At 36.6% G+C, this 22,582-nt stretch overlaps 2 protein-coding genes across 3 annotated transcripts; one reads left to right on the plus strand and one right to left on the minus strand.

The window, feature by feature from the left end:
• The first annotated feature begins 139 nt into the window (after positions 1–139).
• On the plus strand, positions 140–1,698 carry rnaseka (ribonuclease, RNase K a). 2 transcript variants are annotated; one of them, XM_058781841.1, is made up of 4 exons: positions 140–215; positions 315–393; positions 843–925; positions 1,145–1,698. In XM_058781841.1, exons 2-4 carry the CDS (start codon positions 316–318, stop codon positions 1,287–1,289), a joined length of 306 nt encoding a protein of 101 aa, XP_058637824.1. In that variant the 5' UTR covers positions 140–215; position 315; the 3' UTR covers positions 1,290–1,698. The 2 variants fall into 2 exon arrangements, with proteins under 2 accessions (XP_058637824.1, XP_058637823.1); XM_058781840.1 differs by having other exon boundaries at positions 153–393.
• A 154-nt stretch (positions 1,699–1,852) lies between these two features.
• alox12 (arachidonate 12-lipoxygenase) lies at positions 1,853–20,895 on the minus strand. Its single transcript, XM_058781835.1, has 15 exons — positions 20,662–20,895; positions 17,825–17,968; positions 17,062–17,266; positions 16,879–16,960; positions 16,652–16,774; positions 7,875–7,981; positions 7,257–7,429; positions 7,029–7,172; positions 6,581–6,784; positions 6,113–6,199; positions 5,755–5,924; positions 5,507–5,628; positions 3,085–3,185; positions 2,745–2,915; positions 1,853–2,549 (listed from the first exon to the last, which is right to left on the minus strand). Exons 2-15 carry the CDS (start codon positions 17,966–17,968, stop codon positions 2,370–2,372), a joined length of 2,013 nt encoding a protein of 670 aa, XP_058637818.1. The 5' UTR covers positions 20,662–20,895; the 3' UTR covers positions 1,853–2,369.
• Between the last annotated feature and the right edge of the window lie 1,687 nt (positions 20,896–22,582).

A 22,582-nucleotide genomic window follows, 5' to 3' on the forward strand; every position in this document is an offset into this window, starting at 1 on the left:
CGCGTAAAGGATGGTCGGAATGGATATAGATTGTGTGTTTGTCTAAACAGACACTTAAGGAGCTCTGAATATTAACGAAGTGCATAAAGTTTGTTTCAAACTCTTTATGACGTTGCACTCGGCAGTCACTGTACTTCCGCTTCCTCTAAAGTCAGCTGATTTAGTCGGGTGACTGTTGACACCGATCTCGCCGAGGCTAGAAAACTTAAACAAAAGTAACTTTTAAAGTTGAAATGACGGTTGTATAAAGTTTATATTTGAAACGGTCCTCTGATATCTCCGAGTATCTGAAAACTGATCAACTTCTGTTATAGAATGGCTTCTTTGCTTTTCTGTGGTCCTAAACTGGCAGCATGTGGACTGGTCCTGAGCATTTGGGGTGTCATTATGCTGGTAAGTTAAATATTCTCTATTGTGTCACTGTTCTTTTGTTTCTTATGCATACAATTTATACATGCTGAAAGGTCATTGAAATACATTAAGCATAAGTGTAGTAAATTCCCTTCACACAAAATGTCAACAACAATGCAGGGTTCCTATTGTCCTGGGAAGCTTAGAAATGTCAGGGAATTATAAAAGTTTGATTTACAGGCCTGGAAAAGTAATGTAAATTTCTAGTTAACGTCATTTCAGCTAAAGTATTTATTTAGCTAGGAATTGCTATTTGTGAGGTCTGTAATTATAAAAATATCGATATTGAAAATACTTACCCAGTCACTACAAACTATTCGGAATAAAATCATGGGGGGAATCATAAAGGTGTGGGGACCCTGAATATGAAAATTAGCAGACATACAGCCCTACATGATAATCAAGGGGGTTTTTTGTCTTATTCCTCTTAGGCAATGCTGGGGATTTTTTTCACCACACATTCAGCTGTGCTCATAGAGGATGTACCTTTCACAGATAAAGACATGGAAGACGGGTGAGTTCCTTTTGCCGTTTACTCATTTAATCACACTGGAAAATAAGTCTGTCTAGCATAGGGAATGTCACATATTCTCAAGACTTCATGATAGAAGCTCTGACAGTGTTTTTTTTTTTTTTTTCTCTTCCCCTCAGCCTGGCCAAAAATGTAGTCCAGTAGTCTTGTCGAATGGGTTTTGGCTTTTTTCTAACACAATATTCTTTTCTCTCATTTCAGGCCGACGCCACTGCAAAACATCTATAAATTGTACAATCAAGTTGGATACAATTGCTTCATTGCAGCAGCAATCTACGTTGGCATTGGATTCCTGTCATTTTGTCAAGTTCGTCTGAACAAGCGCAAGGAATATCTGGTGCATTAGTACCACCTAGTGATTGGAGTATAACTCTACCTCTAAATTCCTTTGTTGTCTTCGTATGTAGTAATGCTGCATTTGCCTTAAAATGAATCCTTAAACGAGTGTAGATATTTAAGATTGAATAAGTTTATCTATTTTACTGTGCTTTTCTTTATTGCCTTTCTATCTTGAAGCCTATCGTAAAACATGTGTGCGCTTAACCATTATGATTATATGGTGCCTCCCTAATTTGCCTTTTATAGTCCTCTTTTGATCAGTAGATCCAACCAAACGTAAACAAATGATTTAATTTTGATTTTATTTATACTTAAACACCTATCATATATGCAGGCTCATTAAGTTAATGTTGAATGGAATTTTACACAGTCACATTGGTTCTGTTGTCACAATAAATGACTCATGATTTTGCCTATGCAGTTTGTCTCTAGGAATTCATAAGTGTAGACCTTGTCTCTGTCAACATGGTTCTAAAATTTTAGATGAGTAACTGGAAACTCTAAACAAAACCTCTCATGTGTAAGTACTCAAGGTTAAAAATTCAATATGAAATAACGAAACAGACTTGATTTGCTATGGACAATATCTGTACAATGCATGTTTTTTTTTCATACACCTATAGGTACAAGTACAGTAGTAATGCATGTTTCATTGTCCTCATCTGGAAAAAGAATGGGCTATATATAGAGTACATATGAAGTGCATATTATAAGGCTGATGACATGTATTAAACAATACAGTAGTGAGTAAAAATCCACAGAAATCAGTTCAGCACCACTGACTTCAGTGACTTCTGACAGAATGTTTTTTTTAATGTTTTCACTGTTTTCAAAAGAAAAAAAATACTGTTCATGAAATTGAATGTAAAAAAAAACAACAACAATGCATTAATGCTTTAAAAAGTGTTACAAACTAAACTAATTACATAATTATATCACATTCCTGAGAAAGGCATTGGTTTCAGCTATAACTAGGAAAGGCACTTTGAGTGTAATTTGAATGTGTGCTAACTTTAAGATTTAGCTGACCTGCTCAGGAAAATTCTCACAGATGCATATACACGTAAATTTAGACTGAGAGTTTTCTTCAAATGGTGATGCTATTTTCCATGCGACTTGGGCACAGATACAGGTACTGCAGTTCCAGTCCCTCATTCTGAGCTATTATCTGCTCCTCCAGTTCTTTCAGCTCCTTTCTGAATTTATCAATCACCTTCAAAGCAGCAGGCTCAGTGAAGTACTGTTCCACATACTGGCCCATTGGGATCTGAAAGAAAGAGAGGAAACAGAGAACTGTTAAAGTCATTGTGATAATCTATTAATTAATTTTAATGCTTCATGGAAATAAATATCTTTTGGATGGATATAGTCTGATGTTACTTATAAATATGGATTATATTGCACTTCTATGAATGTAAATAATATAAAAGCACAGTTGTGACAGCCTGTGCTATTGACCCACCGCATCCGGCTGTGCTCTGCCCAAGTGCCATGTGATGGCCATCTGCACACAGGACTGGCTGATATCGGGGAGTGTGTCCATGATCATGCCCATGGTGACAGCATCCTTGTCTGTTGGTGGAGGGTGACGCATGGTGCAAGGTGTATTGGGAACCCATGCACACCAATCAAACTACAGTACAGAGAGGGAGATCAACAGTGATCACAATAAAGTTATGTAATGCCTTGTAAACTGATTTTTAGTACTTAGTTAACACACTTCATGTAAATGATTGTATTTCTGGTAAACTGCATCCATAAGCAGGATTTTTAGATTTGATAAGATGTGATGTGTTAGTTACCTGTCCATTGTTGGTGGCAGCATGTTGTGCTGTGCTGGTAAAGATCACCACGCTTAACAGTGTGATGAGTTCTTCTTTTGTCTTCAGCTCACTGGCTAGGCCTGACATGCAAGAAACATCAATAGTTACTCCTAACAGTCAATTTCAATTGCAATTTATTTAGCTCATGTACAGGTGCTGGTCATATAATTAGAATATCATCAAAAAGTTGATTTATTTCACTAATTCCATTCAAAACGTGAAACTTGTATATTATATTCATTCATTACACACAGACTGATATATTTCAAATGTTTATTTCTTTTCATTTTGATGATTAAAGCTTACAGCTCATGAAAGTCAAAAATCAGTATCTCAAAATATTAGAATATTTACATTTGAGTTTGAATAAATGACCATCCCTACAGTATAAATTCTGGGTATCTCTTGTTCTTTGAAACCACAATAATGGGGAAGACTGCTGACTTGGCAATGATCCAGAAGACGAACATTGACACCCTCCACAAAGAGGGTAAGTCACAGAAGGTCATTACTGAAAGGTGTGGCTGTTTACAGAGTGCTGTATCAAAGCATATTAAATGCAAAGTTGACTGGAAGGAAGAATTTGGGTAGGAAAAGGTGCACAAGCAACAGGGATGACCGCAAGCTTGAGAATACAGTCAAGCAAAGCCGATTCAAACACTTGGGAGAGCTTCACAAGGAGAGAACTGAAGCTGGAGTCAGTGCATCAAGAGTCACCACGCTCAGACGTCTTCAGGAAAAGGGTTACCAAGCCACTTCTGAACCAGAGACAACGCCAGAAGCATCTTACCTGGGCTGTGGAGAAAAGAACTGGACTGTTGCTCAGTGGTCCAAAGTCCTCTTTTCAGATGAAAGTAAATTTTACATTTCATTTGGAAATCAAGGTCCCAGAGTCTGAAGGAAGAGTGGAGAGGCACAGAATCCATGTTGCTTGAAGTCCAGTGTGAAGTTTCCACAGTCAGTGATGATTTGGGCTGCCATGTCATCTGCTGGTGTTGGTCCACTGTGTTTTCTGATGTCCACAGTCAACGCAGCCATCTACCAGGAAATTTTAGAGCACTTCATGCTTCCTTCTGTTGACAAGCTTTATGGAGATGCTGATTTCATTTTCCAGCAGGACTTGGCACCTGCCCACACTGCCAAAGGTACCAAAAGCTGGTTCAATGACCATAGTGTTACTGTGCTTGATTGGCCAGCAAACTCGCTTGACCTGAACCCCATAGAGAATCTATGGGGTATTGTCAAGAGGAAGATGAGAGACACCAGACCCAACAATGCAGAAGAGCTGAAGGCCACTATCAGAGCAACCTGGGCTCTCATAACACCTGAGCAGTGCCACAGACTGATCGACTCCATGCCACGCCGCATTGCTGCAGTAATTCAGGCAAAGGAGCCCCAACTAAGTATTGAGTGCTGTACATGCTCATACTTTTCATTTTCATACTTTTCAGTTGGCCAAGATTTCTAAAAATCCTTTCTTTGTATTGGTCTTAAGTAATATTCTAATATTTTGAGATACTGATTTTTGACTTTCATGAGCTGTAAGCTCTAATCATCAAAATTAAAAGAAATAAACATTTGAAATATATCAGTCTGTGTGTACTGAATGAATATAATATACAAGTTTCACTTTTTGAATGGAATTAGTGAAATAAATCAACTTTTTGATGATATTCTAATTATATGACCAGCACCTGTAGTTAATTTTTTCTCTTTGTTCGGTTCCATCACACAAAAACACAAGGCAAACAGGTTCATCGTGATGAGACACATACTACAGACAGTGACCACATGGGGTCACTGTATTATTATCCTTTATGTTCTTTATTACTTCCTTTCCCGTTTTATTTTGACTTAATGGTGTATCTGACCTGCAGCATGTGTATATATCTCACTGATGTCTTTTGACATTTTTAAAATGCAATATTGGTGACCTGTATTTGTGTATTGTATTGGTTGATTAATATTACCCTCCAAAATGTTAGGGTTGGCAAGATTGATTAAATATGTTTTGAAAAAAAGTCTCCTCTGCCCATCAAAATATACACTTATAAACACTTATAACTGTCAGTTTTTAAAAACAGTTGTGCTGCTTAATATTTTTGTGGAAACTGAGATACATTTTTTCAGGAATCTTTAATTAAAATTTCAAAAGGACAGCATTTATTGGAAACAGAAATCATTTGTAACATTATAAATGTCTATACTGTCACTTTTGTTCAATTTAATGCATCCTTCCAAATAAAAGTATGAATTTCTTTTAAAAACAAGGTACTGACCACAGCCTTTCAAACTGTAGTGTATATTGTCAAGCCTAAATAAATACACTGCACAGTGTTCTAAATACATCCTTTATCCACTACAGGACATTTGTGAGTCCAGTGATGTATTCATATCTTACCAAAATGAGGCACATCCACAAAGCCCTCCACAGCCACATCATTAATCCACGCCTGAAGTTCTGAGTCCTGTTCAACTTCACCATCACTCTTGTAGTACAGGGAAACTATTCCTGAAACAAAACTAAGAGAAACAAAAAAAGAGCGTTTAAGGAGTTTTCACATGCAAATGTCTAAAAGAATTACTGTAATCTACAGTCATAAGTATTAAAAGCACTGAATGAAAAAAAATCATATTTCAGTAAATTACTTTTGAATTACATCCCACATCATCAGAGAATAGTCCCTGTAGAAATAATCTCTCAGTTTAGTAACACCTCTGTCCAAGAAGTCGAATTTGGGCTGGAGGGAGCGATAAGTTAATACTTCATACTCCCTCTGGGCCAGAATCAAGAGTCCATCTCCACCTGTTGATACCACCTGAAAAATACAATTTTTGAAATGTATGACCTACTGAGTGAATTGAAAATACTCTACAGTTACGTTGTTTGTGATTGGCTGGTTTTAGTGGGTGATAAGATCCAAGACAACTAAAATTCCAGTGCCCAAAATCCAAAGTGCTAAAAATAATCTATTTTTTGTCGGCTTTATTGTTTACAGATGCTCACCTTTTTGAAGATGCCATCCTGGGAGATGAGCTGTGTCCTGCCACGACAGTTAATCTCAAGTGTATACCTCAGGTGTGGAGCCAAGAGCTGCATTGAGACAAAAAGTGACAGAAAGAAAACATGAAAGCTCAACATACAATACAACTGGATAATTTAATGAAATGACCAGCGATTTCAATTTAACAGTGATTATCTTACTTTAAACATGCGGACCCCCTCAGTTATCTCAGAGGAGTAGTAAAAAATGTTCTTTATTTCTTTATTTTTTTTCATATTAGAAAGCTTAAATGTATAATCGTGCAACAGAGGGAATTGTTGTGGGTAGGGACGTTATCTAAAAAATGAAAAAGATGTCTACCTGTATTATATGTCTCATGTTTGACAAAATATTCAATAAAAATACTTTGGAACAAAAAAAACATGCAAATGTATCTTTCCTAAAAGCACTTTCTGTAGACTTCCTCTAACCTTATATATAGGGTGAACAGCAGGCAGCTGTCGGAGTGTGGACACACATATCACTTCTACCACCAAGTGTGTGCGTAGCAGATGTGATAACAACTGAAAGACCTGGAACTCAGCGTGACGAACCCACATCTTGGCCAATAACCAGGCCAGAGGTGGATCGCTAGGTAGAAATATAGGCGTGTCCTTATCAGGTTTCTGTTCAAGCTGAAAGGAAGGGAGAGGAACAATCAGACATGTCTGATTCTTTAAATCAGTGTTTAACAGTTCATTCCTGGATGTGTTCCTGTAATGTTGCTACCATTATTACATTAATAAATAATCAGCAAAATTCATGTTTATATGCTTTTCGTCTTTTTTTCAAACATATTTTCAGCTGATGGAGGCAGGATTAAGTTTAAGAAAGATAGATTATTATAATTCTAAGTAAATGTGAGTTAGCAGGTTTTACCTGTATGGCGATAGGAATGAGACCTTTCTCAGAATGCTCATACAGTAAGCAAAGTGGGGCAGCTATGTGCTGTGTCTTGTCTCTGATTACATTGGCAGGAATCCCATCCATTATCGCATGATCAACCAGGAATATATTTCCTTTCTTTAGCAGAAGAGACAAAGAAACATTATTGTCCACTGTTCCAAGAATCCATTGTTTTTAAGAAAATAAACACTAAACTCTCACCTTGAGTTCCTCCTTCAACGTGGTTGTAGGTATCAGAGAAGACTGCACCATGTCTCCAGTGACAGGGAAGTTTGAGGGCAGCTCCTTGCACCTGGTAATCATCCGTGGGTTTGAGCCATTGAGGAACTGGTAACCAAAAAACCAGTCTTCTTTCCAGTGCTCCATGGTGTATTCTAATCAGAATATTTATCACCAATTCATGTTATTCATTTAATAACATTTAGAAACACATTTGTAAATTGGTTGATTCAGCAATGATTATTCTAAAACAAGCCAATGAACAAAATCAATCAACAAACAGCTATAACAGGTTTAAATGTTTCACGGCGTCACTGCATCCCTGGATTATGTTCTCATTTGCATATTTATGAGATAAACAAGGAGCAAAAATAGCTCCCGACAGACATGCTACCACAACCTGTTTTTATAACTGCTCACCTGTCTGTTGAAATGCCCTTTATGGCCATTTTAAATATGTTTTATTGTACAATTTTCTGTGAAGAGAGCTTTCCGAGAATTAAGTGATTTAATGAAGTGCATATTTTGTGGTAATTTAGCTAATAAGTATTTGGCCACAAAAAAAAAAAAAAAAAAAAGGACAGATGAAGTGATTGCTACCAGCTATAGGGCTTCTTAGCTTCCAGAAGATCCTTTTGAAGTCGTCCAGGTCATTCCAGGACTTTCCGAACTTGATTGCCAGTTTTTTCAGAGAGAGCTCCAAAAGCCTGAGAGGCCAAATGGTGTACAAATGGATTAGTGATTAGATGAATGTAATAGTAAATATAGCTGCAAGCAGCAATTACGGGGCCAAGCACTACAGAAGCAAGCATCAGACCAACTGCAGCAATGAGTAAAGGAAGCCATTTTAAGATGATTTTAAAATGGCAGAAAATGGCAGAAAAATTATGTTGAACTCCTAGTAATATGATTTAATGGCTTATCACTTTTGACCAACAGGTGGTGCTGTTATCAAATCGTTGTGGTGTCATGGCACACACAAAGTTTGGTGTCAATATGTCAAAGCTTTGCAGAGATACAGCCTCAGAGTCATTTTGGCATCATGACACAAATTTGTGGCGGTGCTATACAATAAAGGTTTTGTCTATCGACACAAAATCCATAAAAAATTTTCAGCAAAGTCTGAAGATGATCTGATTCGATTTTTTGTGAAAATCGGACCAACGGTCGAGGAGAATCAAAACGGCGTGACAGGAAGTACGGGCGACTAATTGGTATCTATTTTGTTGGCATGACCCAAGGAATATTTTGAGTTTCATTATGTAACCCAGTAGAATACAATTCTTCAGAAATGGGTTATCTTAATGTATTTGTTTTTATTTAGTCCTAATCCAGAGCTAAAATGTGAATTAAATATACATCTCCGTATATTGATGTATAAAGAGGTGTGTTCCTTTAAGAGCGTCCAAGGTCAAGGTTGATTGAAATGTACATGTGTATAACGTGGCATTAACCAGCAAGTTAGGTGTTTCATTATTTTATTGGTTTATGTGAATTAAGTTCCGCCCTCACAGGTGTTTTGTGTAACGTGAGTGGTTGTTTTTGGGAGAGGGGGGAAGTTATGAAGAAGTGCGGGAGTTCAGTTGAGAGATGGCAGTGTGAGAGAGACCTATTGTTCGCGATAAGAGAGTGAATATATTTACAAGTTTAAAAATCTTGAACTTAATGTAGATCGTGTGTGAAACACTGACGTATTCATTTGTTTATTTGTTGAGATCGCCGTGTAGTGTTTTACGGCCATCCGGTGCGGTTAATCTGCCGTTCAGGCGCGAATACCGGCTGTGTGAGTATCACTGCGCAATTCTGCGCATCTGAACTGATAAGTTAACGCAACAGTGAAAAAAAGCAAGACTAAAGACAGTTACCGCAGTTGTTTTCCTCCACAACGAGGGAGTACATTTGAGTACCAGATAGCGCCCCAAATACCCGCGTTATTTGGGGTTCCTCTGGCGACGCGGGAGGTGCGTTTCGTCGGCTGACGAGGGAGGGAGAGATCGAGGAGCTGCGCCAGGCCTGCGCGAGGCCTGCTACAGGATTCCGGATTGCGGGAGTGTTCACGTGATATTGAGATATCATTGTTTGATTTATTTTGAGCTCAGGAGAGTGAAGAGGCCATTTTCTGTTTCCCGGCCACTACGAACACGAGCCACGATTCAGGCCTGCAACGGGGGGTTTGTGATTGTGTGTGTGTGTGGGCCCACTATATTGGTTAATTTAGAGTTTTTCAGTGCACTGAACACATAGGTGAATATTCAGAGTATATTTGGTCTTATATATAAGAGTTATTGAATACTGTCATCCCCTTTTGAGTTAATCTGTTCAAATATACTTCAAATATTGTGTCATATTTAAAGGACAAAGTGAGTGAGCGAATATTTCACATTCTGAAATCCCTTTATTTTATCTATTTACATTTCTATAATTCTTTTCTAATTAAATACTCTACTTTTTTCATATTTTTACCAGTGTTTTATTCTTTCTAAAGTGTTTGTTGACTTGATTAGTTAAGGTGCGTATAGATTTAATTCTGCGTAGCTTTCTAAAAGAAAATTATTCATTTAGTGACACCAGAGGGGCCTAACTTCAACATCTGTAGGCATTTTATTAATGAATCTGGAGCACTTTCCTACTTAATTAAAATAAAGACAGGTAGGGGGCGCTACAATTACAATAGGCGAATGCTAGCAAAAGTTATTAACAGTTTTGAAAATGTCATTATTGATGTTTAATGAATGATTCATCACTCAACCAATAGGTGGCGCTGTTACCAAATTGATGTGGCATGGTCAGTGAGATGACAATGAAAAAGTAGGTTTTCAACATGAATCAAAATGGCAGACAGGAAGTTCGGCCAATATTGGCATTATTGGTATCGATGTTCTCAGCATGATCCAAGGAATCTGTCAACATCAGTCTCATTACAATGGGCTAATGTAAACAAAAGTTATTCGCATTTTTTAAAATTTCATTGTAACTTTTGACCACAAGGTGGCGCTGCATCCAAACTTTTTGAGTACCATTGAGGCATGGTGTCGAAGATGCATACCGAGTTTCGTAACGATACGTCAATGCGTTCGTTAAATATAGCATTTTATGACAAAATTCAAAATGGCCGACGCCCAAAATGTCTGTCATGTGAAACAGGGTCTGGTTCGACTTGGTATGCTCCACCTAATCTAAAGAGACCAGTTTTGGGATTTTTGGCCAAACCATTCAGAAGTTATAAGCAAAAATAGCAATTTTTCATTTCTCCTGACCACTAGACTACAACCCACGCGTAGCGGCACAAATAGCCTTCTTCAGGGTGTGCTTCCCAGACAAACAATTTCCCCTTTTATATATATATACAAATTAGAAACACCTGAGTGACATGGTAAATTACCACATGGAGTATGCCAAAACAATCCACTAGGTGGCTGGCTGTGAATATTCACATACACATGTACATGTCCATACACATATATATATATATATACATACACATACACATACAGTCCACTAAATGGCATACATCATCAATATCTACAAACAAGGAAGGTCCACTAAGTGGCTATCTTACAAATGAAGCCCAAACAAATATATACATACATATACATGCATATACACATACATATACACATATAGAGAACAAGAAAGAGAGGAAGAGAGCGAATGATTACAAGAAAGGACTGAAATCTATTTCCTCATTCAACCCAGGGTACACTGTGGCCTGTAAACTATATATATAAAATGTTTCTCTCTGTAAAAGTAATTTTAATCGATCACCACCTCGAATGTTCTTTTTGATCATTTCTAAACCCTCAACCATTAGGCCTTCTGGATTACTATTGTGCACATTTTGGAAATGTTTAGCCATAGGATAATCCAAATTGGCTTTCCTAATGGCATTTTTGTGCTCCGATACTCTGTCTTTGAGACGTCTCTTGGTCCGACCTACATAAAAACATCCACATTTGCATGATAATCTGTATACCACAAAAGTAGTGTTACAATTAATGAATGCTTTTATGTTGTACATCTTATTAGTCTTAAAGTCACAGAATTGTTTGCATTCTTTAATGTTAGAACAATGATTACATAACCCACATTTGTAAGTACCTTCTAATTGTCTAAGAAGCCAAGTAATCTGTTTTTTGGCAGGAAGATGACTTGGTACTAACCTATCGTGTAATGTAGGGGCCCTCTTAAAACTAATTTTTGGAGGTACAGGAAACACTTCTCTAAGCACAGCGTCACTCTTAATAAGATTCCAATTTGAATATATTATCCTTTTTATGGGATTGGCCAAAGAACTATATTTTTAACGAAAAAAGCCTGGTTTTGTTTAGAGGATCTTTTTTTCTTTTTTTGAAGTAGCTCTGATCTAGGAATGGACTGGGCTTTCCTATTAGCATCAAGTATAATTTCTATAGGATAGCCTCTTTGTGAAAATCGACTGGACATGATTTTAGCTTGCACCTCATATTCATTGTCGGTATCACAAATACGTCTAAAACGTTGGAACTGGCCAAAAGGTATATTATTTTTTAGCCAATCTGGATGGAAACTATCTGCTTTCAACGTAGTGTTTCTGTCTGTTGTTTTGCGATACACAGTAGTGTGGAGCTTCCCATCTTTGCCATTAGAAATGGTTAAATCTAAAAAATTAATGGTCGTTTTAGAATATTCCATGCACAATTTTACATATCTGTCATTATTGTTCAAGTGATCATAAAACTGTAACAGTTCTTCATAAGAACCACTCCATAGCAAGAAAATATCATCAATATACCTCCCCCACCATTTTATCTTGTCACTGTAGCTGTTAGAATAGACAAAATCCTTCTCCCACAAACCTAAAAAAAGATTAGCATAGTTAGGGGCAAAGCATGCACCCATTGCAGTACCCCGAACCTGAATATACAATAGGTCTTGGAAAAGGAAAACATTATTTTTAAGTGTCCATTCAGTAACAGGGCCTGAATTTCGTTTTTTAAACTGGGGGGGAATTCCCCCCTTACATGGGTCACATGGGGGGGATTTATAGATTCGGGGGGGTCTAAATTGACATCGGGGCAAAATTAATCGTCTTCATTTATTTATGTCTACAAATTTTAATGTATGGTTTTTAAAACAGCTTAAGTTTTGATGCTCTCCTCCAAATTGACATTAGGAACTGTATTAAAACTATTTATGAATGCCTTTCAGAATCAGTGTATTTCATATATTCCAGTTCAATTACTTTTTTTTTTTTTTTTTTTGTATTTTTTACATTTTTATTTTATTTTATACAAAACACATCATGATCTCCTTCAAACTGACATTAAGAACTCAACTAATATATGTCACTTAATGTTTCATTATTTTGAGTTGCTTTCAGTTTTATGCCTTCTGAATGAAGGAATGTCTCAGCTTTCTAAGATGGGCTAATTATTTTTTTTCTAATGTTTAATCAAAAATTGTGATCAAAAATTAGCCATCCCATTACAGGGTGATATTTGACTCAAAGTGATTTACAGGGGAATTTTATTTTTATGGCATTTTTCTAACTTTATTAAAAGTATGGTCATCTTTTTTGTTAAATTTTTAAAAATACATATTTATAAGCTTTTTAAAATTTCTAATTAGAATAAGAATAATAAGATATCAATCAAATTAATCAGTATTAACAAAATTAATTTGTACAGAGGTGGAGCAGAACAACACAAAAGTGGCTTGTAGGTGTATTTTCAGACGTTTAATGAGCCTCAGAGTTGGTATGAGTGCAATTAAATTTATAAATTCATGTTTAAATATACAATTTGAATAGGTTATAGAAATATTAAATTATTTGAATAACTGAAAGATACGTCAAAATTTAAACAAACTGCCAGCAGGTGGCGACAAGTCACTGGTTTGATCACTGAATCATTCATTAAATTGATTCGTTCGAACGGCTGATTCATTCAGGAATCAAGGAAGTGACTGTCTTTATGAATGGGTAATTGAATCATTGACTCACTAGATACGTTTAAAAACGCCTGTTCATTCATAAAGGAGACGCCGCTGTGTTTGAATGGAGATGCGCAGCAGCTCAGCTGTGGCTATGATTCAAACTATTTTCATCGAGGAAATAGAGCAAAATCAGGCAACAGTGTTATAGTCAGACAATGTAAGTCACTTAATATTAACTTCTTGTTTACTGAACTGTTGTATTAAATCAATATCACATTTACAAACTCCCTTACTAATCATTAAATCTGTCACTCTCCTTAGTTCATCTCGATCTCACAAAGTTCCATTATAATCAACGAAGCTTTCTACACTGCATAATGAATCTCTTATTTACATTGTGTCTACTTTCTTCGTTTATGAAAGGATTCATGAGATATGTCTGTGACATTACTCAACTCTGCAAATCTAAAATAAATATTTTTTTCATAGTCGCACGCAGTAGTTTTCAGTCGCATTTGCGCGCGGCTCAGAATATGAGAGCGCGTCACACAGCCTTGTGTGAATAAGATCAGAGCGACGCAGGCCGCGGAGAGCACGCCGATGCTGCAGGACTCCGGTGCAGCGCTGTTTGTGGAATTAAATTCTAAATTATAGACGTTTGAACCGGTGATTTCTTTTTTCGCTGCTGTGGATGTATTTCATAATTTGATCTGAGATTAAGCAAATATTGTGCGGGAATTTCTCGCATTATAAAAGTTACATTTGCGGGAATGGTTTAAATTATGCGCAATCCCCGCAATCCCGCGCCGAAATTCAAGCCCTGAGTAAACTGAATAATGAATTCAGAGGGAGGCAAAGAGTCTATAGGTCTATTCATTAGAAAATGTTGTAAAGCTTTCAGTCCAACATCATGAGCAATATTTGTGTACAGGGACTCTACATCTAATGTGACTAAAAAACAGTTATCTGGAATTCTCATGTCACTTAAGACCTTCAACACATGAGTAGTGTCCTGTATATAGGAAGGAAGCTGTTGAGCCAAAGGCTTGATCTGAAAGTCTATAAACTGCGAGGCTGGCTCTGTGAGAGAACCATTAGATGATATAATAGGCCTGCCCGGAGGAAATTCGAGGGACTTATGAACCTTTGGGAGCATGTAAAAAGTAGGTATTCTAGGATGTTGACATAGGAGAAAATCATGCTCTTGTTTCGAATTCCAACCAGTATCCTTGGCTATGATCCACTTAGTGGACCTTCCTTGTTTGTAGATATTGATGATGTATGCCATTTAGTGGACTGTATGTGTATGTGTATATATATATATATATATATATATATATATATATATATGTATATGTGTATGGACATGTACATGTGTATGTGAATATTCACAGCCAGCCACCTAGTGGATTGTTTTGGCATACTCCATGTGGTAATTTACCATGTCACTCAGGTGTTTCTAATTTGTATATATATATAAAAGGGGAAATTGTTTGTCTGGGAAGCACACCCTGAAGAAGGCTATTTGTGCCGCTTCTGGCGTGGGTTGTTCCCCCATGTATTTTATATTTTCTAATAAGAAATAGCCAGTAAAATAAAGGCTTTTTAAAGGACTTTGAAGAAGAGTGCCTTGGATTTCCCTTTTTTACATTCATTGGAATTCCCGACCCCAAAGAGCACCTTCAGATATATATTTTTTGAACTCTCTGAGCACCCTGGACTTTTTTGGTCTTTTCATGCTATGGTTAATGTTGGGACTGTCCTCAGTCAGTGTGCCAAATTTCACAACTTTCTTCTAAAGGTGGTTCTATGGGCTGCCATAGACTCAAGAGCGGAAGAAGAAGAAGAAAAAGAACGCCACAGATACAATAGGTGCCATTGCACCTTCGGTGTTTGGCCCCTAATTAAATAATGCATAGACAGGGGAACAGGCACGTACAGAAGAGGGGGCATCGGGGGCCCTTTTTCAAAATTATTCAAAAGTGCCCCTCTCGGACAATAGCAATGATATTGTGGTCAATAAAACAAAATGCATTTGAATTCTTATTAATATGACAATTTGTACAAAACAGTAACTAATTGCTCAAAAGTCTGAAAATTCCTGTTTATTTTTACATATCTGTCAATCTGAGGCGTAGCTATGGGTTCACACATATTAAAAATCCACATATTATATATTGTAGAATATTACATAATTCATCAATGCCCAATAGTCATGTGGCTATAATAGCCTACACCAATCAATCATGATCTGGCAAAAGAAGTTCAAATTTCATTGGACAATATATGAGCGGTTATTTTCCGTTCTTATTCATAAATTGGTTGAAAATTACATGGACAGATGAGCTTATTTGTGGAGCGATCTGGATATGTGGTTTGTCTCATTTTATAAATCAAATTACATCGCTAAGAAAACAGATGCTAAATGACTAAGCACTGCACAAAACCGTGCAGAGCCAAAAGTCGCAATTATGGTAATAATTAGGCTATACAATTCACTTATATTTATGTATGATATACATCGTTTACTGTTTGATGAAACTATCATAGTTATTTAAGCCCAAGTGCCACCTACAGGCCTATTATGTGAAATGTAGGCTGGCGAAATGGTGACGTGAAAGGACTTTATTATATTACCATTTTTGATAATCATGCAGCACTATGAAAGTGTCTTATGCTCATCAAGCCTGCATTTATTTGATCAAAAATGATCATAAAAAACTGTAGCCTAATATTGTGAATTATTATTACAATTTAAAAGAATGTTTTTCTATTTTAAGATACATTTATACTATTTTAATAAAATATCATTTATTTCTGTGATTCAAAGCTGAATTTTCAGCATCATTACTCCATTCTTCAGTGCATGGTCCTTCAGAAATCATTCTAATATGCTGATTTATTATCAATGTTGGAAACGGTTGTGCTGCTTAATTTTTTTTTTTTTATTAATTAATTTATTTATTTATTGGAACCTGTGATACTTTTTTGGGGTTCATTGATAAATAAAATGTTAAAAAGAACAGCATTTATTCAAAATAGAGATGTTTTCTAAGATTATCAATCTTTAATATATATATTGACCTTACAAAAGTTATTATTTTAAATAAATGCTGTTCTTATTTAATTCTTTATTCATCAAAGAATCCAGAAAAAAAGTATCACAGGCTTTCAACATTGCTAATAAATCAGCATTGCATAAATGCATTAAGTAAATAAAATTAAAATTGAAATTTTGATCAAATAAATGCAGGCTTGATGACTATAAGTGACTTCTTGCAAAAATACAAAATGGTAATCTATCCAGTCTTTTGACCTATAATTTTTTTTTTTTTCCTCATATTGCCCCTTTTTTACATTTGAGCCCCTGCCCCTGAGGAACTCTCTGCATGTCCCTGCAGGGGAACAAGAGACTCTAATAAAACAATACTTGCACTGCAAAACCTGTAGTGCATTTTACTCACGCATAGTGAAGGGATCCCACAAAGTCACTGCGCTTCTCGTTGTCAAAGCGAGCGTCCTGGGGGAGGTCGGCCTCTGACTTGGCATCAATGCATTTTGGAATGCCCGGGGCCCATGCAAGCCATCTGGTAGGTGAGACACCGAGTTCAACAGGGATTTGTGAGAAGTACATTCTTTACAAAGAAAGGAATGCAGTGATAAGTTCAGTGTATGCAATCGTTTTGATGACCTGTATGTTTTTTGCCTCTCTTGAAGCTCTGTGTTTCTATGAGATATCTCCAGTGGCAAGGTGTCATCACTGATCTTTTTGGCTATGAGAGAAAAGGAACCGGAGTAGAGGTATTAATCATGTGGATTCATCTTGATCTCAGATTGATCTTAGTTATTGCATATGCAGTTCAACATAACTGACCTGTGCCTTCTCTCAGCACTACTACCACTTTATCTCCCACTAGCCAACGGTAACAGGGAAAAGTATAGCTGCATCTTTGTCCAGGTACACTGACTTTCACGTAACGGCAGAACCAGTTATCCTCCACCCAGTACTTCTGCTTCTCCAGGCGCAACAGTATCAGACGACCCAAATCAGCAGCGCTTTTAACTGTGTAATCATCCACCTACAAAATGATAGGAATATATCAATATTAGAGATGTTTTAGTTTATTATTTTTAGTCAGTATTGCATATTTAATTATGCTTATATCACATTTTGTACATTTAGATTACCTTTGCCATCATTTAATGCTCACCTTATCTTTAAAAACACAAATAATTTAACAACACGTTTAAATGTAATATTTAACAAATCTCAGAATGATTATCTGTTTTTCATACTGTGCATTATAACATGATGTCTAAATTCACTTGTTTTATTTTAATTTTTTAAACTGAATAGTTCAAAATAATTCAGCCATTTATCAGTTATTGGCTATTACATAAAAAATACCATTCTTTTTCTTAACATTATTGGTCAACATTTTAACATTGGTGTTACTCTACATTTTAGACATTTTTTTTTTTTTTTTTTTTCTGGAAATGTGATTTTAAAAAAAATTTTATGATCATTTGTCACATGTAAAAAAAAGAAAAAGAAAAAAGATCTCTACTGCACTAGATAAAGGAAGAAGGAAGAAAAAAGTATATTTAATCATAAGCACACAAGCATGTTTACTCACTGCTCCTCTGCAGAAGTCTAGGCCTGGATTGTCCAGTACGGTTCTCTCACTCTCTCCTCTCTCTCCAACCAGAGTCACGTATATATAGTTATTGGTTCCTGAATATTCTGAGGTTCCAGTTGCCACTGTCACTTTGTACTCCATCTACACACATACAAATACAAATGTATGTAGATGTAGTATATTGTCTACTGTTTCAGTCACCATCACAGAATATATATATATATATATATGTATATATATGTGTGTGTGTGTGTGTGTGTGTGAAGAGTTCATTTGCAAAAACCAATAACTCCATTTTTTTCCAGACATCACGTTTTTGAAAAAAAATTTTTATTGTGCATTCCAAGTAATATCAATCAAACTGCAGTTGGGTTGTTCTGATTAAGTAATAATAACTTAAACAAATACAGGTAATTTACAAAATTAAAGTTAATTGAAAGTATGGGTTTTTTACATATTAAAAGTTTGTTTTATAGCAAACAAACTCCTTCACATAGAGTTGATCAGGTTGTTGATTGAGGCCTGTGGAATGTTGGTCCACTCCTCTTCAATGGCTGTGTGAAGTTGCTGGATATTGGCAGGAACTGGAACACGCTGTCGTATACGCCAATCCAGAGCATCCCAAACATGCTCAATGGGTGACATGTACGGTGAGTATGCTGGCCATGCAAGAACTGGGATGTTTTCAGCTTCCAGGAATTGTGTACAGATCCTTGCAACATGGGGTCGTGCATTATCATGCTGCAACAAGAGGTGATGGTTATGGATGAATGGCACAACAATGGGCCTCAGGATCTCGTCACGGTATCTCTGTGCATTCAAAATGCCATCAATAAAATGCACTTGTGTTCGTTGTCCATAACATACGCCTGCTCATACCATAACCCCACCGCCACCATGGGCCACTCGATCCACAACGTTGACATCAGCAAACCGCTCACCCACACGACGCCATACACGCTGTCTGCCATCTGCCCTGTACAGTGAAAACCGGGATTCATCCATGAAGAGAACACCTCTCCAAAGTGCCAGACGCCATCGAATGTGAGCATTTGCTCACTCAAGTAGGTTACGACGATGAACTGCAGTCAGGCCGAGACCCCGATGAGGACGACGAGTATGCAGATGAGCTTCCCTGAGATGGTTTCTGACAGTTTGTGCAGAAATTCTTTGGTTATGCAAACCGATTGTTGCAGCAGCTGTCCGGGTGGCTGGTCTCAGACAATCTTGGAGGTGAAGATGCTGGATGATACACGTGGTCTGCGGTTGTGAGGCCGGTTGGATGTACTGCCAAATTCTCTGAAACGCCTTTGGAGACGGCTTGTGGTAGAGAAATTAACATTCAATTCACGGGCAGCAGCTCTGGTGGACATTCCTGCAGTCAGCATGCCAATTGCACGCTCCCTCAAAACTTGCGACATCTGTGGCATTGTGCTGTGTGATAAAACTGCACATTTTACAGTGGCCTTTTATTGTGGCCAGCCTAAGGCACACCTGTGCAGTAATCATGCTGTCCAATCAGCATCTTGATATGCCACACCTGTGAGGTGGATGGAGTATCTCGGCAAAGGAGAAGTGCTCACTAACACAGATTTAGACAGATTTGTGAACAATATTTGAGAGAAATAGGCCTTTTGTGTACATAGAAAAAGTCTTAGATCTTTGAGTTCAGCTCATGAAAAATGGGGGCAAAAACAAAAGTGTTGCGTTTATAATTTTGTTCAGTGTATGTGTTGCCTCAAAGTATTTTGCAATCAGTTTCTGTCTGCACTGGACGATTACAAAAGCAAACGGTGGAAGTGAAAGCGGAAAACAATGATGGCTGGAAGAGGATTTCTTGCATTAGAATTAGAATCTCCCTTGGGCTAAATCACATGTTTTCACAGAATAATTGATGTGATTAAGTTTGAACATGAAACCAAGACACACCTACAATCAAATCAGCATAGGGCCTTGAAGAAAATAAAACCCCTCAATGTATTATCAGATAGAAAAGATTCAAATGCGGGTAGACACTTAAGCGCAATTTGATCTAGTGAGCTTCCCCTGTTGCAACAATACAAATACAACACAATTCAAACCATGAAAATAAAGGAGTCCATTGTGTATGTGGTATTTACAGTAGAAAAAAATGACAGTACAGTATTAATATTAAGGAATAGAAGGAAACATATAAGATTTATTTGTTAGTTATGCATTAGGCATCATGAATAAAAATGTTTACAGCATTTATTAATCTAGGTTAATATTAATTTAAGATATGCTATTGTTCAGTGATAATTTATGTCTGTTTATACAGCTTAAAATTGTAAAACTGTATTAGTATATGGTAAAGAGTTTCATTAGTTGTTGCTGTTGTAGTAGCTTTCTCACACTTTTCTAGTTTAAATTAATCAAGCATGGTATCTTTAGCCAACACCCACACAGCTAGAAAAACTTTAGATCAATATCAGATTGGTTTCACCAAGATATTTTAGAGCAAGCTCATTTATCTGTCCGTTACGCCTGCTAATAAAACTGCACTCTGTACAGGTGCATAAAAATGTTTTGCATATAGAGCGCACAGACACACATAGCCTACATTGCCTAAAAGCTTAGAAGCATCATCATATTATGGCCATCAGCAAAGATGCCTTGAAGGACTTAAAGTAGCTTAAAGAAGTGCCTAGACTAGTTATTCCATTTGTCAGAGATTCACAGAGTTCTTACCAGTGAGGTAACCTGTAGAGAAACACTCATAGATATAACTTAAATCAACAGAACCCATTGGAGTTGCTTAAATATGTTCCAATAAATTGACAGAAATCTGAAGAATAGTTGGGAAAAAACGTTACCTTTTCTCTGTAGAATGGTGTGGTGGTGAAAATCTGCTTTTTGTGTTGCTCCTTCTCTGCTGTAGTTTCTCTTGCCTTTTTTCTTGACCATCTAGTTTCCTTCTTTCATGTTAGCCTGTTGCAAACCCCTTTGTGTACAGTAACTGGCTGTTCACTGACCTTCCAGTTTCTCTGAATGAATCACTCAGATATTTGCTTTGAAATGTGCTGTCTCTACTGGTCTCCTCCCTCATACCTCCTTTCCATCCCTTCCCCCTCTCCCACCTCTATAGCCTTTTCTGTCATAGTCCTCTATGGGCTGATATTTTAACCTCCTCATTTGTTTATTCAATTTTTCTTTGCTATCCATTTCAAGGAAGTGGGTAGTACTAGCTCACAGAAAAACCACATGGGTTAAACATAAGAATATTTTTGTACTGAACTTGTGAAACCTCACTGAAGCCTATGTGAAACTTTCACATGAGCCCTGTGTCTGAGACAACACAATCACATCGCAACTAGACTAATAACAACACTTCAGTTAAGAGGTCGAAGTGTTACAGCTTGTCACTGCCAAGAGTTTATTTGTAAAGAAGGCCGTTCTGTGCAGAATTACAAGCAATACTTTACCTTTTTAACAGGGTACTGACAAATACCAGGATTCCAGGAAGACATTTCACTTATTTTTCCAGTGGTTTGTTTCACATTATTGTTTCAGTTTTGGTCCTGAATGTCTTTGAATACGGACATGAAAGTTTTAGGGTTTTACATAACATTTAAACTTATAATCTCATTAAAAGATATAGAGTGCAAAATAAAACATTTTAAAACTTTAAGGTTGTGCATGTCTGCATTTACAAGGAAATGTTTGTGTTGGCAGAAGGCTTAAATATATGCAAAATCTATTTGGTGTTGAGGAAGTACATGACAGACATGATGTGGTGTAATGTAAGCACGTTCCTTTGTCTGCTAGTTGTCCTCTGGTATGATATTTTAAGGCACTACTGTTCAAAAATGTGGGGTCAAACACCAGCAAGAATGCATAGTTACAAAAGATTTCCATTTCAAATAACTGCATTTTCTTAACTTTATTCATCCATTCATTCTGAACAAAAATGTATTGCAGTTTCCACAAAAATATTAGGCAGCAAAATTGTTTTCACTGATGATAAGAAATATTTCTTGAGCACCAAATCAGATTTCTGAAGGATCATGTAACACTGAAGAAACTGATAAATTCAGCTTCATCACAGGAATGAATTCCATCAAACAAATGCAAGAGACTTCTTTCCAAATTATTATTATTTTTTAAATCTTACCAACCCCAAACTTTTGAATGGTTGTACAGAACCTCAAAGCTATATGTAGATGAACATTTAACCTCATGAAGTACATACTTTCTTACAGCAAACATATCTTGAAAATGAACCACATTCAAGACTGTAATGTAACTTTATATGCTGAGCTAGTGCATTTTTGCATAAGAGATATGTTACAGAGAAACTCTGTAACACATCATTAAACATGTGATAATCTAAGTATTCTGATATTTGTGTCCTGTTAAGACAACATGCAAAAGCACTGCATATTATCACACCATCCTTTAAAATGACAACATTAAAGAAAACTTAAAAGGAACATACAGTGAGGGAAAAAATTATATGATCCCCTGCTGATTTTGTACGTTTGCCCACTGACAAAGGAATGATCAGTCTATAATTTTAATGGTAGGTTGTTTTGCGAAGGGGTCAAATACTTATTTCACTCATTAAAATGCAAATCAATTTATAACTTCTTTTGAAATGCATTTTTCTGGGGTTTTTTTGTTGTTATTCGGTCTCTCACTGTTCAAATAAACCTACCATTAAAATTATAGACTGATCATTTCTTTGTCAGTGGGCAAACATACAAAATCAGCAGGGGATCAAATAATTTTTTTCCC

This window comes from Onychostoma macrolepis, chromosome 07 (assembly GCF_012432095.1).
Source record: "Onychostoma macrolepis isolate SWU-2019 chromosome 07, ASM1243209v1, whole genome shotgun sequence".
Classification (NCBI taxonomy): Eukaryota; Metazoa; Chordata; class Actinopteri; order Cypriniformes; family Cyprinidae; genus Onychostoma; species Onychostoma macrolepis.

Coding starts and splice junctions, on each gene's coding strand:
- alox12 (XM_058781835.1), bottom strand. CDS start 17,968: ATGGAGTACAAAGTGACAGTGGCAACTGGAACCTCAGAATATTCAGGA. Junction 17,267..17,824: donor TAGACTTCTGCAGAGGAGCA/GTGAGTAAACAT, acceptor ATCATTTTGTAG/GTGGATGATTACACAGTTAA. Junction 6,200..6,580: donor CTGTTCACCCTATATATAAG/GTTAGAGGAAGT, acceptor GTCTCAATGCAG/CTCTTGGCTCCACACCTGAG.
- rnaseka (XM_058781841.1), top strand. CDS start 316: ATGGCTTCTTTGCTTTTCTGTGGTCCTAAACTGGCAGCATGTGGACTG. Junction 394..842: donor TTTGGGGTGTCATTATGCTG/GTAAGTTAAATA, acceptor TATTCCTCTTAG/GCAATGCTGGGGATTTTTTT. Junction 926..1,144: donor GATAAAGACATGGAAGACGG/GTGAGTTCCTTT, acceptor CTCTCATTTCAG/GCCGACGCCACTGCAAAACA.